General features: G+C 38.7%; 1 protein-coding gene across 1 annotated transcript in view; it reads right to left on the reverse strand.

Moving 5' to 3' along the window:
- Cyyr1 (cysteine and tyrosine rich 1) overlaps positions 1-8,976 on the reverse strand; it is a 94,956-nt gene extending 85,980 nt beyond the window's left edge. The window contains exons 1-2 of the mRNA XM_006987943.4: positions 8,506-8,976; positions 4,449-4,551 (exon numbers count right to left, since the gene is read on the reverse strand). Of these exons, the coding sequence (XP_006988005.1) occupies positions 4,449-4,551; positions 8,506-8,578 (176 nt within the window). The 5' untranslated portion in view covers positions 8,579-8,976. The remainder of the gene's footprint in view (positions 1-4,448; positions 4,552-8,505) is intronic.
- Between the last annotated feature and the right edge of the window lie 10,217 nt (positions 8,977-19,193).

The following is a 19,193-nucleotide window of genomic DNA, read 5'->3' on the forward strand; positions in this document are numbered from 1 at the left end:
ACAGAGTGACCCATGGACACATCTGTAGAGCATTTCATAGATTAGAGGTTGATCTGGGAAGGCCAATGGGAATGGTGCCACTTCTGGACTGGTGTTCTTGGGTTGTACAAGAAAGCAGGCTGAGCAAGCCATGGTGAGCAAAGCCATTCCATTATGGTCCCTGTTTCAGTACCTGCCTCCAGGTTCCCGTCTTCACTTCCCTCTATGATGGACTGTGTAAGCCAGATCAACTCTTTCCTCCCTGAAGGTGCTTCTGCTTGTGGGGTTTATCACAGTAATAGAAAACAAACTAGAATACCCAGCAACTTTTTGCTCGGTGCTTACTTTTCAGTTATTTCTCTCATTGCTGAAATGAAAGCAATTTCATTTCAGTTTAAATGCTGTTCTTTACTGATGCAAAAGTCTCCTGAGTTTAATTAGCATCCTCAACTACTTAATGATCACAGAACCACAAATGTCACTTGAAAATGTAAAACCTTTATCTTTTAGCTCCCTTTTGCTTTCATGCGTGGCATGGCCCTAAAAATCACAGTAGTGATATTTATTAGCTGTTTTTGTGAAATTGTGGGTAATATATCTTTCACATTTCATTGAGAAGAAAAGAAACCAAATCCCACCAGGATCTCCAATATTAGTTCTTTCTGTGGGACTTTTTTTTTTTTTTCTATTAGATGATGTGTTTGGACTGGTCTACATTTTACAGCGGAGGACTGGAAAAGCAAAATCCTATTTTTGAGTTAGAGATTTAAGCCCTACGTCGGATGTTTTGGCTGACACTCTCAGCCGATCTGGCTCACATTTAAGATCGTACAATTATTTTTTTCTGATGTGACAGAGTGTCTTTATTTTCAGTAAGAAAATTTTATTTTTTAGTTTGCCACGGTAGAAAGCAATAAATAGCGACTAAGTAAGACCCTGTGTTCCCTTGGATTCTTCCATTTCTAAAGAGCACTCTGCAAACCACAGCTTTGCCCTGGACTCCCTTCTAGGGAGTGCCAGTCAGTGCAGCATCTCCATTCCTATCCATGGAGTGTCTGTCTTCCATTCCTACCCATTGGGTGTCTGTCTTGCCTTCTCTGTAGGGGAGTTGCTGAATGATGTGTATGAATAAATCTGATGGGAAATTCCTTATTTTTCAAATGAACCCAAATTCTCATTTTTTTTTTCTCTTTAGCATAGAGAGGCTTCTAAACTCCAAGTGGCTGTTCATATTATCAAAAATCTCTTAAATATAGGAAAAACTATCAGGTCGTGGAGTCTACCCAAAGTGTCCCACATAATCCCCAGTCGCAGAGTGTACATTCTGATTTTTCATCTATGGAATACTCTTGTATTTATCTCCATTTGAGGAAAATGGAGATTATTTTGCACTCTACATTCTGAGTGGTATCTAAGATTGTGTCCACACTACATAAAGCCGGGTGTCTACTTTTACCATGGAATGTAGAATTATTTCATTTTAATTTGAGGAGGCATAGCCAATAAGAGTCTATTAACAACAATTCACCTTTTATCGGACCCACGGTTTTCTGTCTTTGAGTCCAAGCTTAACTTTCCCCTCCAGCTACTTTGAACAAGATGAGTTTGGCCAAGAGAGCATTTCCTTGCTTCTATCTTTGGCTGTGTGTGCAGGAGTCTCTCTGTCTGGAAGGAATTTCCCTTCATTCACTGTTCATTTGTGTAAACATGTACCCTTCCTTCAAAACTCTTATCAAACGCCATTTATGAAGCTTTCTCTAAACATCTCACTGTAAACACACACTCTCTCACTGTCACACACACACACACACACACACACACACACACACACACACACACACACACAAGTTTTAAAAAAGCAACACATCTCTCTCTCCTCAGCTGTGATTGCTACAGTAACAGAGGGAGGCCCCAGGAAGAAGGCCCCAAAGACCTTATTTAACCTGTTTACAGAAATTACAGAAGGCCCTGTTATCTTCTGAGCTCTCCCTCACTTCTTTTAAAGTTTACTTAAAACTAAACCAACATCTTTATTTTGAAAATAAGCTATGAAGTTAAAACCAATTTATAAAATTATTCAAGACAATATTCTATTATCTCAATTGTTTTCTTTTTTGCTACTTTTCCGATAATATGAAAGTTTAACTTTCTGTTAAGATGGTTCAAACTATTTAACAGTATATATGCCCAGATGCTGGAGAAAGAGGAAGCATAGTTTTTGAATTCCAAACCAGAAATGTTGGCAAACATGTTCACGAAAGAACTCTTGTGAGCATTCTGAAAACTGATCTCCCCACCCCCCATTTCCCCACTACAGCATAACAGAAAAAAAAAAAAAAGCTTGGGTGGAGTTGAGAGCTCTTTTCAAATGTAAAACAATCAGTGGAAATCCTGAAAATGTATCCTCCTTCATCCAGTGGGAAAAACACTTTAAAGTTATTTTTTTTCCCTAAGAATTGTTTAGCAAGAGATTTACTCAGAAGTTTCTATTTTTGACAGAAAGTTCAGTTTTAACTGCCTGAAATATAATGCCATCTGTGTTTATTTTTCCCTTCTAAAACACAATTCCTTTTTCTCCTGTGCACATAACAATCACATGACTCTAATAACCCAGATAAATGTGTTAATCAAAAAGGTGTAAATTTCATTTTTTGAATCTAAGCCACAGAAAGCATATCTTCAAATTACAATTTTTAAGATATTCTGGTTAATAGTTAAGTCCATAATATTTATCTCCCTCTGAGAGGGAGTGTGGTTGAGAAACTGGGCACAGTGAACACTGGGATGCAGTGAGTGCACAGATGGAAGCCTCAGGGCCTCCGAACCAAAGAATCCCAGACTTACTCATTCATACCCATCACTGGTTCCACTCACACATCTACCTGGCATTCAGAAATCACTGCAAATCATTGCAAATTGTTTATCAGAAGCTTTGTGTTATCTATGGTCTATGAAGTGATCTATAATCATAAAAATCATTATAGATTAATATTTGAGTTACCCCATTTCTGTAAAAAAAATTATGCTGATAGACAATTAATTGCTTTCCTAATGAATTTTCCATAAGGAAAAATTCAGAAATTTTACTTAGTTTATATTTTATTGAATATTTGGTTTCCACTTAAAATTACCAAATCTTTCATATTTTAAATTTTATCCTGGCATTTCTTTGATAGCTAATAGTCTCCAAGAACATCCCCAAATATTTTCGGAGTGAGGTCTATAGTCAAACAGAACTCTAATATCAGGGCTAACATGGATTCTAGAAAGTTTCTGTGACATGTCTCCCTTTCAAGGAAAGGGGAGGATTTTGTTGTGGAGCATCTCAATGGACATGTTCTCAGAGCAGCTGGGCCTGTGGGAACTAGCCCAACACTCCCTGTTTCCTCTTGAGCCTTCTAAAGGCAGAGTTAAGCAGAACTACATGAGAATGGAAGAGTTCCTCCCACTCCACCCGTGTGCACATGGAAAAGGAAAGTAGCACGGGGTAGAGCCTGGACCACTGCTCACAGCTGAGAGGGACCCCCAGGAGATGCTCACTGCAGGGAGACCATTTCTACCAGCTCTTGGTTTTTCACTTGTCAGCTTGACAGGCAGAGGAACTGCAAGCCCACACTTAGGAAATAATTTTCTGGCCTTTCAACCCGAAGGCAGGCTTCACCTCCATTGTCCTCTGCTCAGAAGCAGCACTAAAATATGTTTTTAATCCCATACGGGTCACACTTAAGACCATCTGTACTTTATGTGTGTGTAAGGTATATATAACTCATGCCTACCTTCATTTAGGTTCCAAATTTATTTCTCTGAGTTGTCTTATATACATTATGTAAATAACAGATTTCTTACTGCAGTTGTTTTCTTTATCCACAACCTCTCCTTTTCCTTAACTAGTGCATGTATTAGACAATTCAAGGCATGGTTGGTAAAATACGCTGATCATAATTAAACAACAAATGTTAGCTTATACATCCCAACAGAGGAGACAAAAGCATATCATGAAAGTGTTATCAATAACATGATTACTTAAGGCATTACTATAATACACACAAGAAACAATGAAATGATCCCTTTAAAACTCTCTTCTAATAGAGGTAATTTTTATTAATTTATACATCTGTCAACTAATATGATACATGAGGTGTTAATGCATGATTAAATCTCTAGTAAAGATTTTAAATCAATCGTGTGCGTGTGCGTGTGCGTGTGCGTGTGTGTGTGTGTGTGTGTGTGTGTGTGTGTATTGAAATCTCATGCAGTAGCTGAGACCGGACTGGAACTAATTATGTTACCCTGACTGGCTTCAAACCTATGGCAATCCCTCTGGCTCAGCCTCCCTAGTGCTAGAATTACAGGTAGGGGCCACCATCTTCTGCACCACCCTTCACTCTCTTGTCTGTCCTTGTAACTCAGTGTTACTTGAAAGAGTAACTTGACTAAAGGAAGAAGAGCACTGTTCAAGCGCTACTCACGAGAGAATGTTCCCAATGTAGGCATAGTAGGAGCAGCAGTAGGGTGTACTTCCATCACAGCAGTAAGATCTGCAGTCTTTGCCACACTGAGCAAGGCAATTCTCTACAAAGCAAAAGGAGAGCGGTTGAAGTTGTGAAGTCACAGTTTAAGGAAAAATTATTCTGCTCGTGTCTCAATCAGTCAACCAGTTTTTAGCACATAGACATGTTCATTTTCACACTCTCAATTCCAAAACGCTTCTGAAGGTCTAAATTGGCCTTTTTCCCCAATAGACTCCAAGCTGGTAGAAATACAACCCTTCTTCCCAAGTCCGTGCTCTGGACACTGTAATGTAGTTGGCTTTGGGTGAACAAGATTATGATGACAGGAATGTATCAACTCATCAGTCAATAAAGTGGCCAATGAAATTCTTATCATAGTTTCTAAACAACAAAGCTTCCTGACTTTAGAGTGTTGATTCTCTAATAACCTCGATTAATGGAAATTGACATAGGTGATGCCAACAATGATCCTTGAAAACTAATGTGTATATTTGTCATGGTAATTTCTTAATGCTTTTCCTTTTATGTTGTTATTTGTTACCTCTATAATTATAGTTCCTATATATACAATTACATAGTTTAGTCTGCAGACTGTCCATCCATTAGGCTTGGAAGATAATGAGTTGGGTACAGATGTTCATAGAAATAACTTGTAAATTTAGAGCTTAGTTAATGTCATATTGAAGAATCAATAAATGATAAAACAACACAATGTGATGCAGGAAATTTCTGATTAAAAGGATATGCTGGACCTAATATGACCACATTACTTTTTCTTGTGTGCTTTTCAACAAGAAAATTCACACAAAACTATTTAATAAGAATCACACTGACCTTAAAGAGCTTTTTGTTCCACCTAAATGATTTCTTTCTCAGTGTAGAATTAACACTGAGCTTTAACAAACACTAAACATTATGGTAGATGTGTTTTGGGTACATATTTTAAAAACCACTGTAGTCCCACAATTTATACTGTATGTTCAAGAATTTCAAAATAAGGCATTTTCAATTCGGCTCCTAAAAATAATGTCAATTGTATGGTATAAATTATATGAAGTTTTTGGTTTCCTATCAAAGTTTCAATATTGAAAGTACAAAGTATTATCTTTTTTTTTTTTTTAAATCACATGTTCTCTTATTGCTTTCTCTAAAATAAGAAACATTAGCCTGGTGGTGGTGGTGGTGGTGGTGGTGGTGCACACCTTTGATCCCAGCACTTGAGAGGCAGAGCCAGGTGGATCTCTGTGAGTTCGAGGCTAGCCTGGTCTGCAGAGTGAGATCTAGGACAGGCACCAAAACTACACAGAGAAACCCTGTCTCGAAAAACCAAAAAAAAAAAAAAAAAAAAAAAAAAGAAAAGAAAAAAAGAAAAAAGAAAAAGAAAAAAAAAGAAAGAAATTTTAGAGAGCTTTTAAGTCAGGTATTCCTAAAATATTATCCAAATGGGATATATCCTGTCTGACGTTAATTAATGTTTTTGTTTATTTGTTGTTGTTTTTGTGTGTGTGAAGCAAATGAGAAAAGTCATATTTTCTTCCTGTATTTTATTTTATTTCTATATCACAGATCAACAAAATGAACTTTAAAGGTTTCCACTTGACTGGAGAGGGAAATTATTTTTGCTATTTTACTTAAATCCACATGAGAAACACAATAAATCATACAGCTCCAAGAGAGAAGTTACTGCATTGCCAATAGTGTCGTTAAGGAAATGCATCATTTTTTAAACTTTGTTTGTTTGTTTTCTAGATATACCTCGATGTAGCCCAGGCTGGATTGGCTACATGAAAGCTGAAGATGATGTTTCACTCCAGATCTCTTGACTTTTCTGAACACTGGAATGAGAGGTAGAGAGGTATATGCCACTTCTCCCGTCTAGGACACTCTCTTTTTTTTTTTTTTTAGGCTTCCTCTTCTACAGTGTTCTTACTGAATTTCTCCAGCTCGATTTTTTTTTTTGTTGTTGAATTGATTCAAGAATTTAGCCAAGTCAGCTACCTCCAGAGTTTGGTAGAGACGTGCCACTGTCTAAAATGACCCAAATCATGAAGGCGAGACTCGACTACTTGTGGTGCTGGGAACAGAGACTTACAATTAAGCTTGCCAGGAATTCAGTGATTCAACTGTCCCGATTGCACTAGTTACTGCTGCCATAAGGACACGGTGTTATCAAAATACTGTGAGCCAACTTTACAGGAAACCAAGCCCCAGATTTTCTAGCCAAGAAACTGAATAATTCCTGCAGCAAATATCCATGCATGTCACACACTGTTCACTATGGTGTTTTCTAGCTCTGTTGTCTGCTTCCCAGAACTAAACTACGGAAAACGGTAAATTTAGTAGTTTGACGAATGTACTCATGATCATAGTCCTTCCTGACTGAGGCCTCAATCAGACCTCAAAGCTTATTGTATTATCATAGTTACTTTTTCCTCATATTGAGATTAAAATGATGAAGATCGTAGTTTGGACTGCACAGTATGGGCTGTTTCTCCTTTGTAAAATAATGAAACAGTCCAGTTGCCCTCTGAAGATAAAACAACATCACTCCTAATATTCAACTATCCCTAAAAATGAGTTCAAACTGTAGTCTAGCATTTTTTAATGAAAGGTATGATCTGGAGGTTCTCCTAGCATACTTGCCCACCCCACCTTCAGGAATGTGTATTACTGGATATCACTATCTGGTTTAAAGTCCTTGCTTAGAAATGGCTTCTGCTAGCTATAGCTGAGGCTAAGAGAGGAAGGAAAAGGGGCCGGGGCGGGGGAGAGGCGCGGCAGAAGCCACAGGCTGAGACTCTAAGGTAAAACCTTGATAGAATCCTGTCTCTGTAGCCTCAAATGGGAGTTGGACAATTATATAAACACTTCATCAGCTGATTCCCCTGCCTCCACCTTCCCAGTGCTGGGATAAAAGACATGGGCCACCACAGGTGGTTAATGCAGTGCAAGGAATTGAAGCCAAACCTTTTTTGTTGTTGTTGTTTTTGTTTTTGTTTATGGTAGGCAAGTACTTGACCAGCAGTGCTCAACTCTAGGCCCTAGTTTGCATCTTGATAGATTACATTTTTCTACAAGTGAGAACTCCTTTCTGGCAGAGCTGGGATGGGGATGGGTGGGGGGTGAGGAATTTGATTTTGCTGCAATGATGCAATTCAATTCTTTTGCCACAACTAACAAGGTCGAAGACCATCTTTTCAGCTGCAGTGTCTTGGTAAGTGTGGAGGAGAAATGAACAGCTCTGCAGACTCAGAGATCAACCTATGAATCTTTGTCATTGAAAGTTAGAAACACAAGATGTTTTAAGCTCACACTCCGTGAATAGGAGGATGCAAGGAGTGAGCTTGTAATTAACTTTATACTTGAGTAAGCAGTGAAAGGCCATGTAAGGCTCCCTGTCAATCACAGAACAAGAAAACCGCTCTGCTTCATTAATTATTAGCAATTGCCACTAGGAATAATTATAAGGAGGGAAATGAGGGGCTTTGCACAAACAGGTGCTTAATCACATTAAAAAAAAGAAAGAAACTCGTATTGGCCCTGGTGAAACACTCGCCCAAATCATATAGCTCACAGCATATGACTGCTCAGTTCTTGTGGGTCTTTTAAAGAATACCGGGAATGTCTAGAATATCTGAATTCTAAGAGGAAAAACTGAAGTCTTCAGAACGTGAGCAGCCTGAGATGAAATGCGAAAGTCACTAATGCATTTATTTAGAATAACTTCGCCTTTAAGTTTCAAGTATTTTAAAAAGTCTCTGCTGGGCCTCCAGCAGGGTTCACTAAAGTCCTGGGTGTGTTTTTACACTAGTCTGATTAAATCCCTTAAAGGAGAGTATCGGAGTTGTTTTGCAAACAGACAAGAAAGCAAAACAGCAGACAGAACAGCAATGTAAAAGGAGAGGTGGGGGTTCGAGCATCCGGTGTTGCCTCCTAGAGAATCGCCTCTTTTTCTACGTTCCTGCTTTGGCCCTAAGCCCCAGGACCTCCTCTCCCTGTTCCCGCTACTACTGACCTGTGTAGACAAAGAGCAGGACCAACTTCGGAAGCAAGACCCCTGGACGCCGGGGCAGCCTCAGCGCATCCATCCAAGCCGGTGGCCCCAAGCAGCTCTGTAGGACAGACGGGTGGACCTGGTAGAGGGTGGAGTGAAGGGACAGCCAGGAAACCCAGCAGGGATGCGGAGGATACAGGGTGGTCAGGTGGAAAGGGATGTGCTCCCGAGAGCAGGGTCCAGAGCAGTCCTGGCCATGACCCCAGCCGGAGCCCTCAGGAAGCTGGCTTCGGAGAGCTGGGCGCCGGTGGTCCTTGCCTGGCTGAGCTGCTGCAGAGGCTCTTTGTCCCGCCCAAAGGTGCTGGCTCTGTCAAACAAGAGGCAGCTTCTTTGGCGTCCTTGGCCACCCAGGCTCACATTTCGTCTGTGAGGGTGGCACCAAAACGGGATGGGGGTGGGGAGGTGACGGACTCCTCCCCACTTCCCCGAGTTTTCCTCTATAGAATGACAGAGTGCTTGGCTCCATCAGGAAGGAACTTCTGAATTGTTTGGCTTTTGCTACAATTTAGCCAAACCCTCGGGACTACTGTCTCCTCTGGGTCACACTTCCCATCTGCCCTGAAGCAATGGATGGAGACCGTAGCTCCCTGTCTAAACATATGAAGTTGGGAGTTTTGGGATTTAAAAGGTAATTGCCCAAAAAACGACAGTGAAGGCTTCCCAGAATATGAAACTACAGGAATTACATGGACTCTCTGCTGAAAACTGGTAGAAAGTATATTAATCAAATAATTGAAGCATGTCAACCAATTCAGGGAAAACAAAATGAAAAAAAAAGAGGTGTCTGACCACCGCCATTGCTCTGGAGTTACTGTCCTATGCAGTTAGGTAAGAGAAAGAAAAGATATTAGCAAATTAGGTGTTCATATGGGGGAAACTCAACCAACACTGAAGCCTTTTTCTAAAAACAAAACAAAAGTGTTCAACACTATGCAGAAAGGGAAATAGAGGAGAATAAAGTATTTCCTTCAATAATTCTGCAAATTGAGGATGAAATAGATCTTAATATTATTGCCAACATGAAATTTTTCAGGTAAATTGGATTCCACAGCTTGTATAGAAAAGGAAGATGTAAGAGCAACAAAACAGTGAACAGAAAACTGGAGATATTTACAGACAATTCACTACATATGCTAATGTCATTTTCTTCTTTTTTTTAAAATACTAAACTGATTGGAAGACATTACTTGTTAAGCATGAAATCAAGCCACTAAAATACTACTTTTGAGAAGCGACACACGCTCCAAAAGTCAAATCTATCTGCACCTTAATTTAGTCAATCTTCCTTGAAGAATTTTTACCTGTGTACGTGGGCCAAAGACCAAAGGATGAGAATATACAGCACCTCTAATTACATTTCATGCCTGAGGAAAACCAAAAAGAAGAAGCCTGATCAATTCCACCCTCACCTTCAGCCAAACACATTGAAGTTTTAGTGACACCATTCAAATCTACTGTAACCTGGAAAAATATTTTAATACATTTATTTTATAAGGGAGGGTGCTATGTGCACATATAACCAAGGACAACTGTGTCTTCTTGCACACGTGTGTCTCAGAGAACAAACTCAGCTTGTACGGCTCTTTAGCAGGCACTTGTCTGCTGCACTACCTATTCTAATTTTAACCTGCATTGCTCTCTGACTCTAGGCCCTTAAGTCTGCATTAGAAGTAGATCCCCTACACCAGAAATACTTGTCCCTACAGTTTTGTTTTTGTTTTTCTTAAGCTACAGAATAAATCACATTCGTGCATTGGAGTAAGACTCAACAGTTTTTCACTCTTATGATTAGAACCTGGAGAAGACCTCAACACATATGGAATTCAAGTCTTTAAAAAGGAATACACAGGTATATGGCAGTTTTTGCAGAGCTGGGATATGGCGTTAGAGTCTTTGGGATGGGAAGATGACTGCCTCTATAGATCAGATCTGCAGGGTGAGGACAGGCACCAGAGCATGGAAGATGCAATCTCTCCCACCTCTGGATGTACACGGCTCTGGAAGAGGCTGTTAGACTAGCGCTCAGAGGACCCCAACCCCAGTTCAGAAGGTCAGAGGTGGGCCTGAGAACCTGCATTTCCAACATGACCCCTATTGAAGAAACTGCTGTGTCAGCACCATAGTGAGAGCCACTGATTTAGAATATTCTGACACCCCACAACTCGTGTCAGTAAGAAGGTGCAATGATGGTTGGAGAAGTTTCTCCCAGATCCTGAGAACAGAAATCCTGATATGGTTCAGAAGACTGATCAAGCCACCTTGCTTGCTAGTTCATCACAGTCCAAGAGAGTCTATCTTGCAGTACTCAAGGTACCATTAGCTTATAATACACAAGCAAATTTATGTGCAAGGGAATAAGAACATTTACAGGCAGAAAAGTTCCTAGAAATTAAAAAAATTTTAATTTAAAAATAAAAATCCAAGGAAACTATGATAAAATAGTCACAGATGAAAAGTAATTTTGACTACTAGGCCAAATGGATCAGATTTCATAATATAGAAATACTAAAACCCCAAAGACATACAGGCCACTTCTGAGAGCTGCATGCAAGCTAGAAGCAGTTTTAGAAGTGAAGAAGCCAGCATCAAATAAAGCTCTTTTTAAGTCTAAGCTATAATGGCATTTTGACTTTTAGATGGTACATGGGGAGTTCCAACAGTGACCCATCTGAACAAATACAAATTTACTGTCATATAAATTTTTATATGTAATTTTCAGAAATTTACTTAAAACAGGAAAAATACAAGACAGATAGGAAATAGTAGACTTTTATTTGCAACCTCAGGATGAGAGAGAGAGAGAGAGAGAGAGAGAGAGAGAGAGAGAGAGAGAATAGCAAGTGCTTTTACTCACTGAACCATCTTGCCAGTCCATAATTTTAGCTTTTAAGGGGTAAAATTGATTTTTCATGTAGGATACTCAGGCTTTGATCCTTAGCGGAGTAGAGAAAAAATATTAATCTTTTAGTCTTTTTTATATCTGAATTTCAAAGTTATCATTAACAGATCTTTTTAAAAAAAAAAAAAAACCACGGAGTATAGAAGAATTTACCCTCAATAGTAATACTTTTAAAGTTTCATTTTATTCATTATTTGGTAAGGCAGTAGGAAATAAAATTAACATGTAACAAGCTATGATATTGCAGCCTAGAAATCGTAAGTACTTAGAAGCTATTTTATGTCCTTTTCACTGGTGAAGCGTTTTATATGGAGACATGAAATAGAATGGCCAACATTATTGTCCATTTGGAGGTTGAATGCATCAATTTTTAGTGTAACTGGAATGTCCACGTCTTAGGGTTTCTATTGCTGAGATAAAACACCATGACAAAAAGTGATTTAGGGAACAAAGAGTTTATTTCAGTTTACCAGTCCATATGATAGTCTGTCATGAAAGGACTTTAGGGCCGGGCGGTGGTGGCACACGCCTTTAATCCCAGCACTCGGGAGGCAGAGACAGGCAGATCTCTGTGAGTTTGAGGCCAGCCTGGGCTACCAAGTAAGTTCCAGGAAAAGGCACAAAGCTACACAGAGAAACCCTGTCTTGAAAAACCAAAAGAAAAAAAAAAGAAAGAAAGGACTTTAGGACAGGAACTCAAGCAAGCTGGAACTGAGGCAGAGACCATGGGGGAGTACTGTTTACTGGCTTACTCCCCATAGCTTGCTCTGTCTGCTTTTCTGTAACACCCAGGACCACTTGTGCAGGGGTGACACCACTAGAGTAAACTGGGCTCTTCCACATCAGTCATCAAGAAAGCACATACTGTACATAGGCTTGCTCATAGGCCAATCTAGTGGAGGCATTTTTTTTAATTGAAATTTCCACTTCCAACATGGTTCTAGCTTGTCAAGTTCTTATAGAACTAGCCAGTACCGCCTACTCCTGGATGGTATCTTATTTGTGCTTGAAGCACAGAGAATGGCATGGAGAACATAATGGGATGCCTTTTTGTATTAAAACAAAACAAAACAAAACAAATTTTAGTCTACAGTGATAATCACAAATATAAATATTTCTAGGAGTGAGAGAGAACTCCTTCATTTAATTAGAACAAGTTTCCCAATCTGTATTGTAAAATGCTACAATAATTCAAATTTGGAAAGGAAAATTGGCATCTATACTCCCACAGCATTTATTCTTTATTCTTGCTTTTGTTGGGTATGTATGGTCACAGCAACCAGAAAAGTAAATAATATAGCTTCATAACATGATGCTGTCACGTGTGCTTCTTGAATGCCATCCTCCTTTCCCTTTAGAAACAATATTATTTTATTCATTTACTTTGTGTGTGTAAATTTCCTGCATGAATATGCCTTTGATAAAATCATGATCTCATCTCCCTTTTCAGTTAACATTGCATCGTGAGTGGTGAGTGTGGTGGTTTGATTAAGAATGACCCCCACCTCATATATTTGAATGCTTAGTCATCAGGGAGTGGCACAAAGAGGTGTGGTCTTGGAGCTGATGTGGCCTTTCTAGAAGAAGTATGTCAATGGGGGGCAGGCTTTGGGGTTTTAAATGCTCAGGGCAGCCTCTCTCTCTCTCTCTCTCTCTCTCTCTCTCTCTCTCTCTCTCTCTCTCTCTCTCTCTCCCTCCCTCCCTCCCTCCCTGCTGCCTGCCAATCCAGATGTAGATCACTCAGCTACCTATCCAGCACCATGTTTGCCTGTATGCCACCATGGTTCCCACCTTGGGGCCAATCTCTGAATGTAAGGAGGCCCCAGAGTTGCTGTAGTCATGGTGTGCTTTCACAGCAGCAGAACACTGACTAAGACACTGAAGTTTTCCCAAATTAGAGTAGTGCTCTTATTCATTATTTTCAGTAGCTATTATTGTACTCCACAAAGCTATTTTAGCATACTTCCTTAGCCCTCCCTTTAACGTGATGGTAGTCTTTGTGTATGTCAGTTTTCACTCTTGATCAGTTCAAAACAACATTTTGTACTTTAGTTGCCCAGTCTTTTTAAAAATGGAAATATATCCAAATTTTCTGTTAACTGAAACCCTTTGTTGTGATCTCCTTGGAATATGAATATAATTATGATTCTCTGTGAGACTTGGCATCATGGAAACGTTGAGTTGCATCTGACTTTCTGTCTTTTTTTGCTGACCAGACCTGACAACTTAAGCCTCCTTATATTACGATCAATCCATGTGAGTCTACTAAATGGGTAACAGAATTTATTAAGATATAAATTAAGGAAATATACTCACAAATACAGGACAGAGTAGACAGCTGAAGTCATTCTCTGATCTAACCAGGAGCAAATGCACCTTGAAGGCAGGAACAGGGAGAAGGGGCATGTGACCCTTCTCTGTTCCCTTATAAGAGGTCACATACAAGGGCAGGAAGTACCGCCTCCTTGGGGCCCTGTAGCACAAGGTCATGGGCGAGGCAAACACCACTACATCCTTGAAGTTTCCCAGAAGAGAGCATCATTTTCCTGGACACATGTTCCATCTTTCTGCAGTTGCTTTTCTTCCAACCTCCACCTATAGATCACACCTGAGTTAGGATCTTCTCAGAGCTCATTTCTTTTTTGACTATGCACTGTTCTTGATCAAATATACTATTGCTTTAAAATAACTTCCAGGTAATTCCAACACCAATGAATTTTTAAGAATGACTGATCTGCAAAATTTCTGCTTAGTAAAAATATATGAACCACATATGTAATCAATTTTTTTTCATAGTTACATTTTAAAAGTAAAATAAATGAAGTAAAATCAATTTAATGATGTCTTTTGCTTAACTTAATCAATTCCAAACAGCATTTCAACTTATAAGTAATATACTCATTTATGACATGTTTTGTAATGCCTTTTAGGATAAAGTCTTCTATGTTTATAACTCATCTCAATTTTAGTTTTAAAATTTCAACCAAGATATCTGATCAATATTTAGACTACCTGTGCAGTAATTAATATAGAGTTACATATCAAATTTGATTCTAATATTCTTGACACTTTTGTAGTTAGTTTTCTCTCCAGGTCCTGCCCAGCCCTGGCAGTCCAACAGCCCACAGTATCTTTACATGTTGCTTGTCATGGTGGTGGCTGGCAGCGTCTTCCTCTCTGCCTTCCTGTTCTCTCAATTCTCTTCTCTGTTAGTCCCACCTATACTTCCTGCCTGGCTACTGGCCAATCAGTGTTTTATTTACTAATCAGTCATCTACAGCACACTTTCTAGTAACTAAAGGAATTAATTTTAGGTTAAAAACAAATTAATTAAAATGAGATGAAATTATTTAATTTGTCAGTTACATTAACTTTTTCTTAAAGTATGCTGTAAATCTGTTTATGTTTGTTTTTTATCAGGACCTTTAAACATGGTTTGTCTCATTGAGATGTGCAGTAAGTTTTGGTTTTTAAAAAAAATGACATTATAATTCTCACAAGAAAAGTTAAACCAAGAAATACAAAACATATTTGCTTCACTGTCTGGGAAAAACATCAGTTTCAATTTTACCCTCTTGGGAGGAAGAGGCATGTTTGTTTCTTGGCTTCTAACTTTTGCTACTGCCAAGACCGCTTCCCTGTTGTCTTCCAGGGATTTTTCTCGAAGATAAATTAAAAAATGGAACATAGATGAGAGCAGAGTTGGAGGATAGAGTAATCTTGAATGCATAGCCAGGGATGCTTTGGTTGGGATCTCTGGAGCTTTCTCATTCAGGAAACTTGTTTACCCACATTCTTTGAGGGAAGCTGACATGACCACAGTCACAGAGCACACATGGGGAACGACAAGCAGACATTCCATTACCAACTGACCTTTTCTCTCATAGCTTTGTTTATTAGATTAAGAAAGGGCATCAGATTTGAATACTCATTTCCTAGATGGCCAAACAGTTTTCAGCATTGCCTTGTGTGGTGCTTCACATGAAATGTCTTCCACAGTCCCAGGCATTTGAATGCTGCTTCCTGTCCAGTTGGTAGCTCTGTTTTGAGAGGCTTAGGAAGCATGACCTTGTTAGAGAAAGTGTGTAGTTGGTATTTTTATTTATTTTTAATTTTTAATTCTTTAGGGGCTTGTCACCCAGCTCCCAAATAAATAGATGGAGACTTTTTATACCTTATAAATGCCTGGCCTTAGCTTGACTTATTTCTAACCAGTTTTTCTAACTTAAATTATCCCATTTCTCTTTAACTATGTTTTGTCTCTGGGCTTTTTTATCTTTCTTTATTCTCTATATATATTTCTTTCCTGTTTCTCCATGGCTAGCTGTGTGGCTGGGTGGCTGGCATGTGCTATCCTCTTCTCTTTCTCCTTTTCCCATTCTTTATTCTTTTTTTTCTCTCTTGAGCCTAGATTTCTCCTCCCATTTGTTCTCTTTGCCTGGCAGCCCTGCCTACCTCTCTCTTGCCCAGCTATTGGACATTCAGCAATTTATTGGACCAGTCAGATGTTTTAGACAGACAAAGTAAAATTGTTTTACAGAGTTAAACAAATGCAACATAAATGTTGCACATCTTTGCATCATTAAACAAATATTCCACAGAATAAACGGATGCAACACACCTTAAACTAATATCCACAACAGACGTGTGTCACTGTAGGCTGGCTTTGAGATCTTAAAGACTTGAGCCATTCCGGGTGCTCACTCTCTGCTTCAACTTTGAAGTTCAAGATGTCAGCTCCGAGCATCCTGCCCCAACCTCCATGCCTGCTGCATCTGGAACTGTAAGTGAAATAAACCCTTCTTTTACGAGTTACCTTGGAAATGAAGTTTTGTCATAGCAACAGAAAACTAACAAACACATTTAGGGAAGAGGAAAGAGTGGCACATTGGATTGTAATACATTGGAATTCAAATCAGAGAATACACAAATAACGAGCCATAGTAGTGAAGCAAAATATTCAGGACATTGCTTTTAGACAGAGTACCACCTGGAAAAAAACTATTTACTTGTCTAAATTAATGAGGGAGAATCAAATGTGTATAAATGGGAGAAATGAAGTAGAGAAATTCATCTACACATGTGATATATACATGAACACAATTTATGGATCCACACATACATCATAGATTTTCCTTTATAGGGAATGTTCTTCTAAGTTTGCGTATTGAAAATTCTTAATTATGTCCTTTAATGGTCTTTGGGATTTTGAATCAGAAGCAGTCAGATTAGTGATGCTCTTTTCTCCTAACCTTCCAGTTTAATGTCACCTTCTTCTCTTCTCATCCTGTTGTAACGGCTTCATCTCCAGCACACTATATTAATTATCTATGTAGCACTCATCACCATCTTTATTTCCTTGTGTATTGATTACTGTTTCCTATCCATTCCTCCTGTGCAACAATAAGAACTATGAAATCAGGGGTGTGAAGATAAGAATTATAAAATCAGGGGTGTAAGTGTCATATACATTACTGTATTGAAATATTCCTGGTGGTAAAAAATGACTTTGTTAAAAGAGAATGTGAAAAGTAGAAAATTATACATGCCATATGCAATGGAAAGTTTAGAGCTCTAAAATATTTCAAAGATCTGCAGAGATGCTGAGTGCTGTAAATTATAGTGGAAACTATGTTAAGACCAAAGAATTCTTTGCTGAGGTTGGAAGGTCTGTCTTGGGATTTTCTTAACATCTGATTACACACACACACACACACACACACACACACACACACACACACACACACACACACAAAAAAAAGACACTTCAACTTGAAAAGTGAAAGTTATTTTTTAACCTGGTTTGTGATACAGGGGGCGTAGGCACACATGGGAAACTGTATTGGTGATATCTAAGGGAAGACTATCTAGAGGAAAATGGGCTAGGAAATGAGCCTTCCAGAAGGCACTTTAATTGGTGGTTCTATGGGGTTGGTACAGAGTCCAGTTGGCTTCTGATACTAGTGACCCTGTCACTGATGGACTTATGGCATCTGACCTAAACCCTCTTCACCTAGTATCTTGCTTATGCTTATATCTGTTTCAATGACTCATGGTAGTACTGACTCACTATTAAAAGAGCTTGGAGGGACAGCCAATTTGGGCAGTTTTGCTTCCATTCCTTGTTAAGGTGTTCACAGGTCTATCTAATTATTGCTAATAACACCAGAACCTTAAACATATTCAAAGGACTTTGAAATTTTTTTCTCTTTCCACTGTCAATGTGTAGTTCTGAGATGAGGTCATCTCTACAAATGAGCACTGTAGACAATGCTGTTCTGGTTTAGTACATCTTACTCTTCACTGTCTTTGATATATTCTGTCATGTGTAAGTCCATTTGTGACAGCAGCCACTAGTATCAGAAGCCAACTGGACTCTGTACCAACCCATAGACTGAATGGTTAACTTGCTTTCAGAATGGGACACTGAGAAGGAAACCGGGCTTCCATCTTTAGAAATGAATGCCTCTGCACCACAATTATTAGACATGCATTTAGGGCCTCACTTGCATATTCCCTCTTAATTATGAAAACATGATGTATCTTAACACACCTTTTCCATCCTCTCTTTCTCTATAAACAAAACCATTTTCTAGTTCTGTGTCCTAAAAAAAGAAGTAAGCAGATTTACAGCAACACTTCCATTCTATATAGTTAACTCAAATCTAGAGTATTTTTTTACATTTTTATTTATTTATTTTTCTATTATCAGCTTGATACAGTATAAATTTTTATCCTAATAGTGAAATGTTGCATTGAGAAAGTATGAAGTACTCTTGAATGCATTGGCACAGGAGATCACTTTCTAAATAGAACATCAGCAGCATAGACACTGAGAACAACAATTAATAAATGGGACCTCTTGAAACTGAGAAGCTTTTGTAGGGCAAAAGACATGGTCAATAAGACAAGAAGACAGCCTACAAAATGGGAAAAGACCTTCACCAACCCCACATCTGACAGAGGATTGATCTCCAAAGTATATAAAGAACTCAAGAAACTAGACATCAAAATACTGAACAATCCAATTAAAAATTGGGCTACAGAGCTAAACAGAGAATTCTCAAAAGAAGAATCACAAATGGCTGAAAGACATTTAAAGAAATGCTCAACATCCTTAATCATTATGCAAATCAAGACAGTATTTTTAGCACATATTCTATTATTATGAAATTTTAGAATTTCACTTGAGTATTGTATTTGCATCTTCTCTACCATTTTTCCCTCCAACTCCTCCAATGCTCCCAACTCCCTCTCAACTTCATGACTTCTTCAACTATTATTGCTATATGCATATATAAACATATGTGTATATAAACACAATTTGCTGAGTCTGTTTAGTAGTGCTCACATGTGTATGTGTTTAGGGTTGGCCATTTGGGATTGAATTACCTATCAGGGGCTCATACCTGCAAAAGACAGAGTCTCCCTCTCTTACCAGCCATTAGTTTCGTGTAGCTATTCTTCTAGAAGAAGGGTGTTTTGAGATGTCCCCCACCTATTTTGTGAAATTCTTGTTTAGGCAGCAATATTTTTAAGAATTTATGGATGCAACTTGCTTCCTATCATAGATACAAAACACTGCTTTGTAATAGACATCCTGGCTCTCTAGTTCTTACACTCTGTTCATCCTCTTTTCTGTGATAATACCTGAGCCTTAGGTAATGGGCTTGTCTTGTGGATGCATCAATTGGAGATGAATATACCACAGTTAGTTGTTCTCTACATTTTTGACCAGTTGTGAATTTTG

Source organism: Peromyscus maniculatus, chromosome 12, assembly GCF_049852395.1.
Source record: "Peromyscus maniculatus bairdii isolate BWxNUB_F1_BW_parent chromosome 12, HU_Pman_BW_mat_3.1, whole genome shotgun sequence".
Taxonomy (NCBI): Eukaryota; Metazoa; Chordata; class Mammalia; order Rodentia; family Cricetidae; genus Peromyscus; species Peromyscus maniculatus.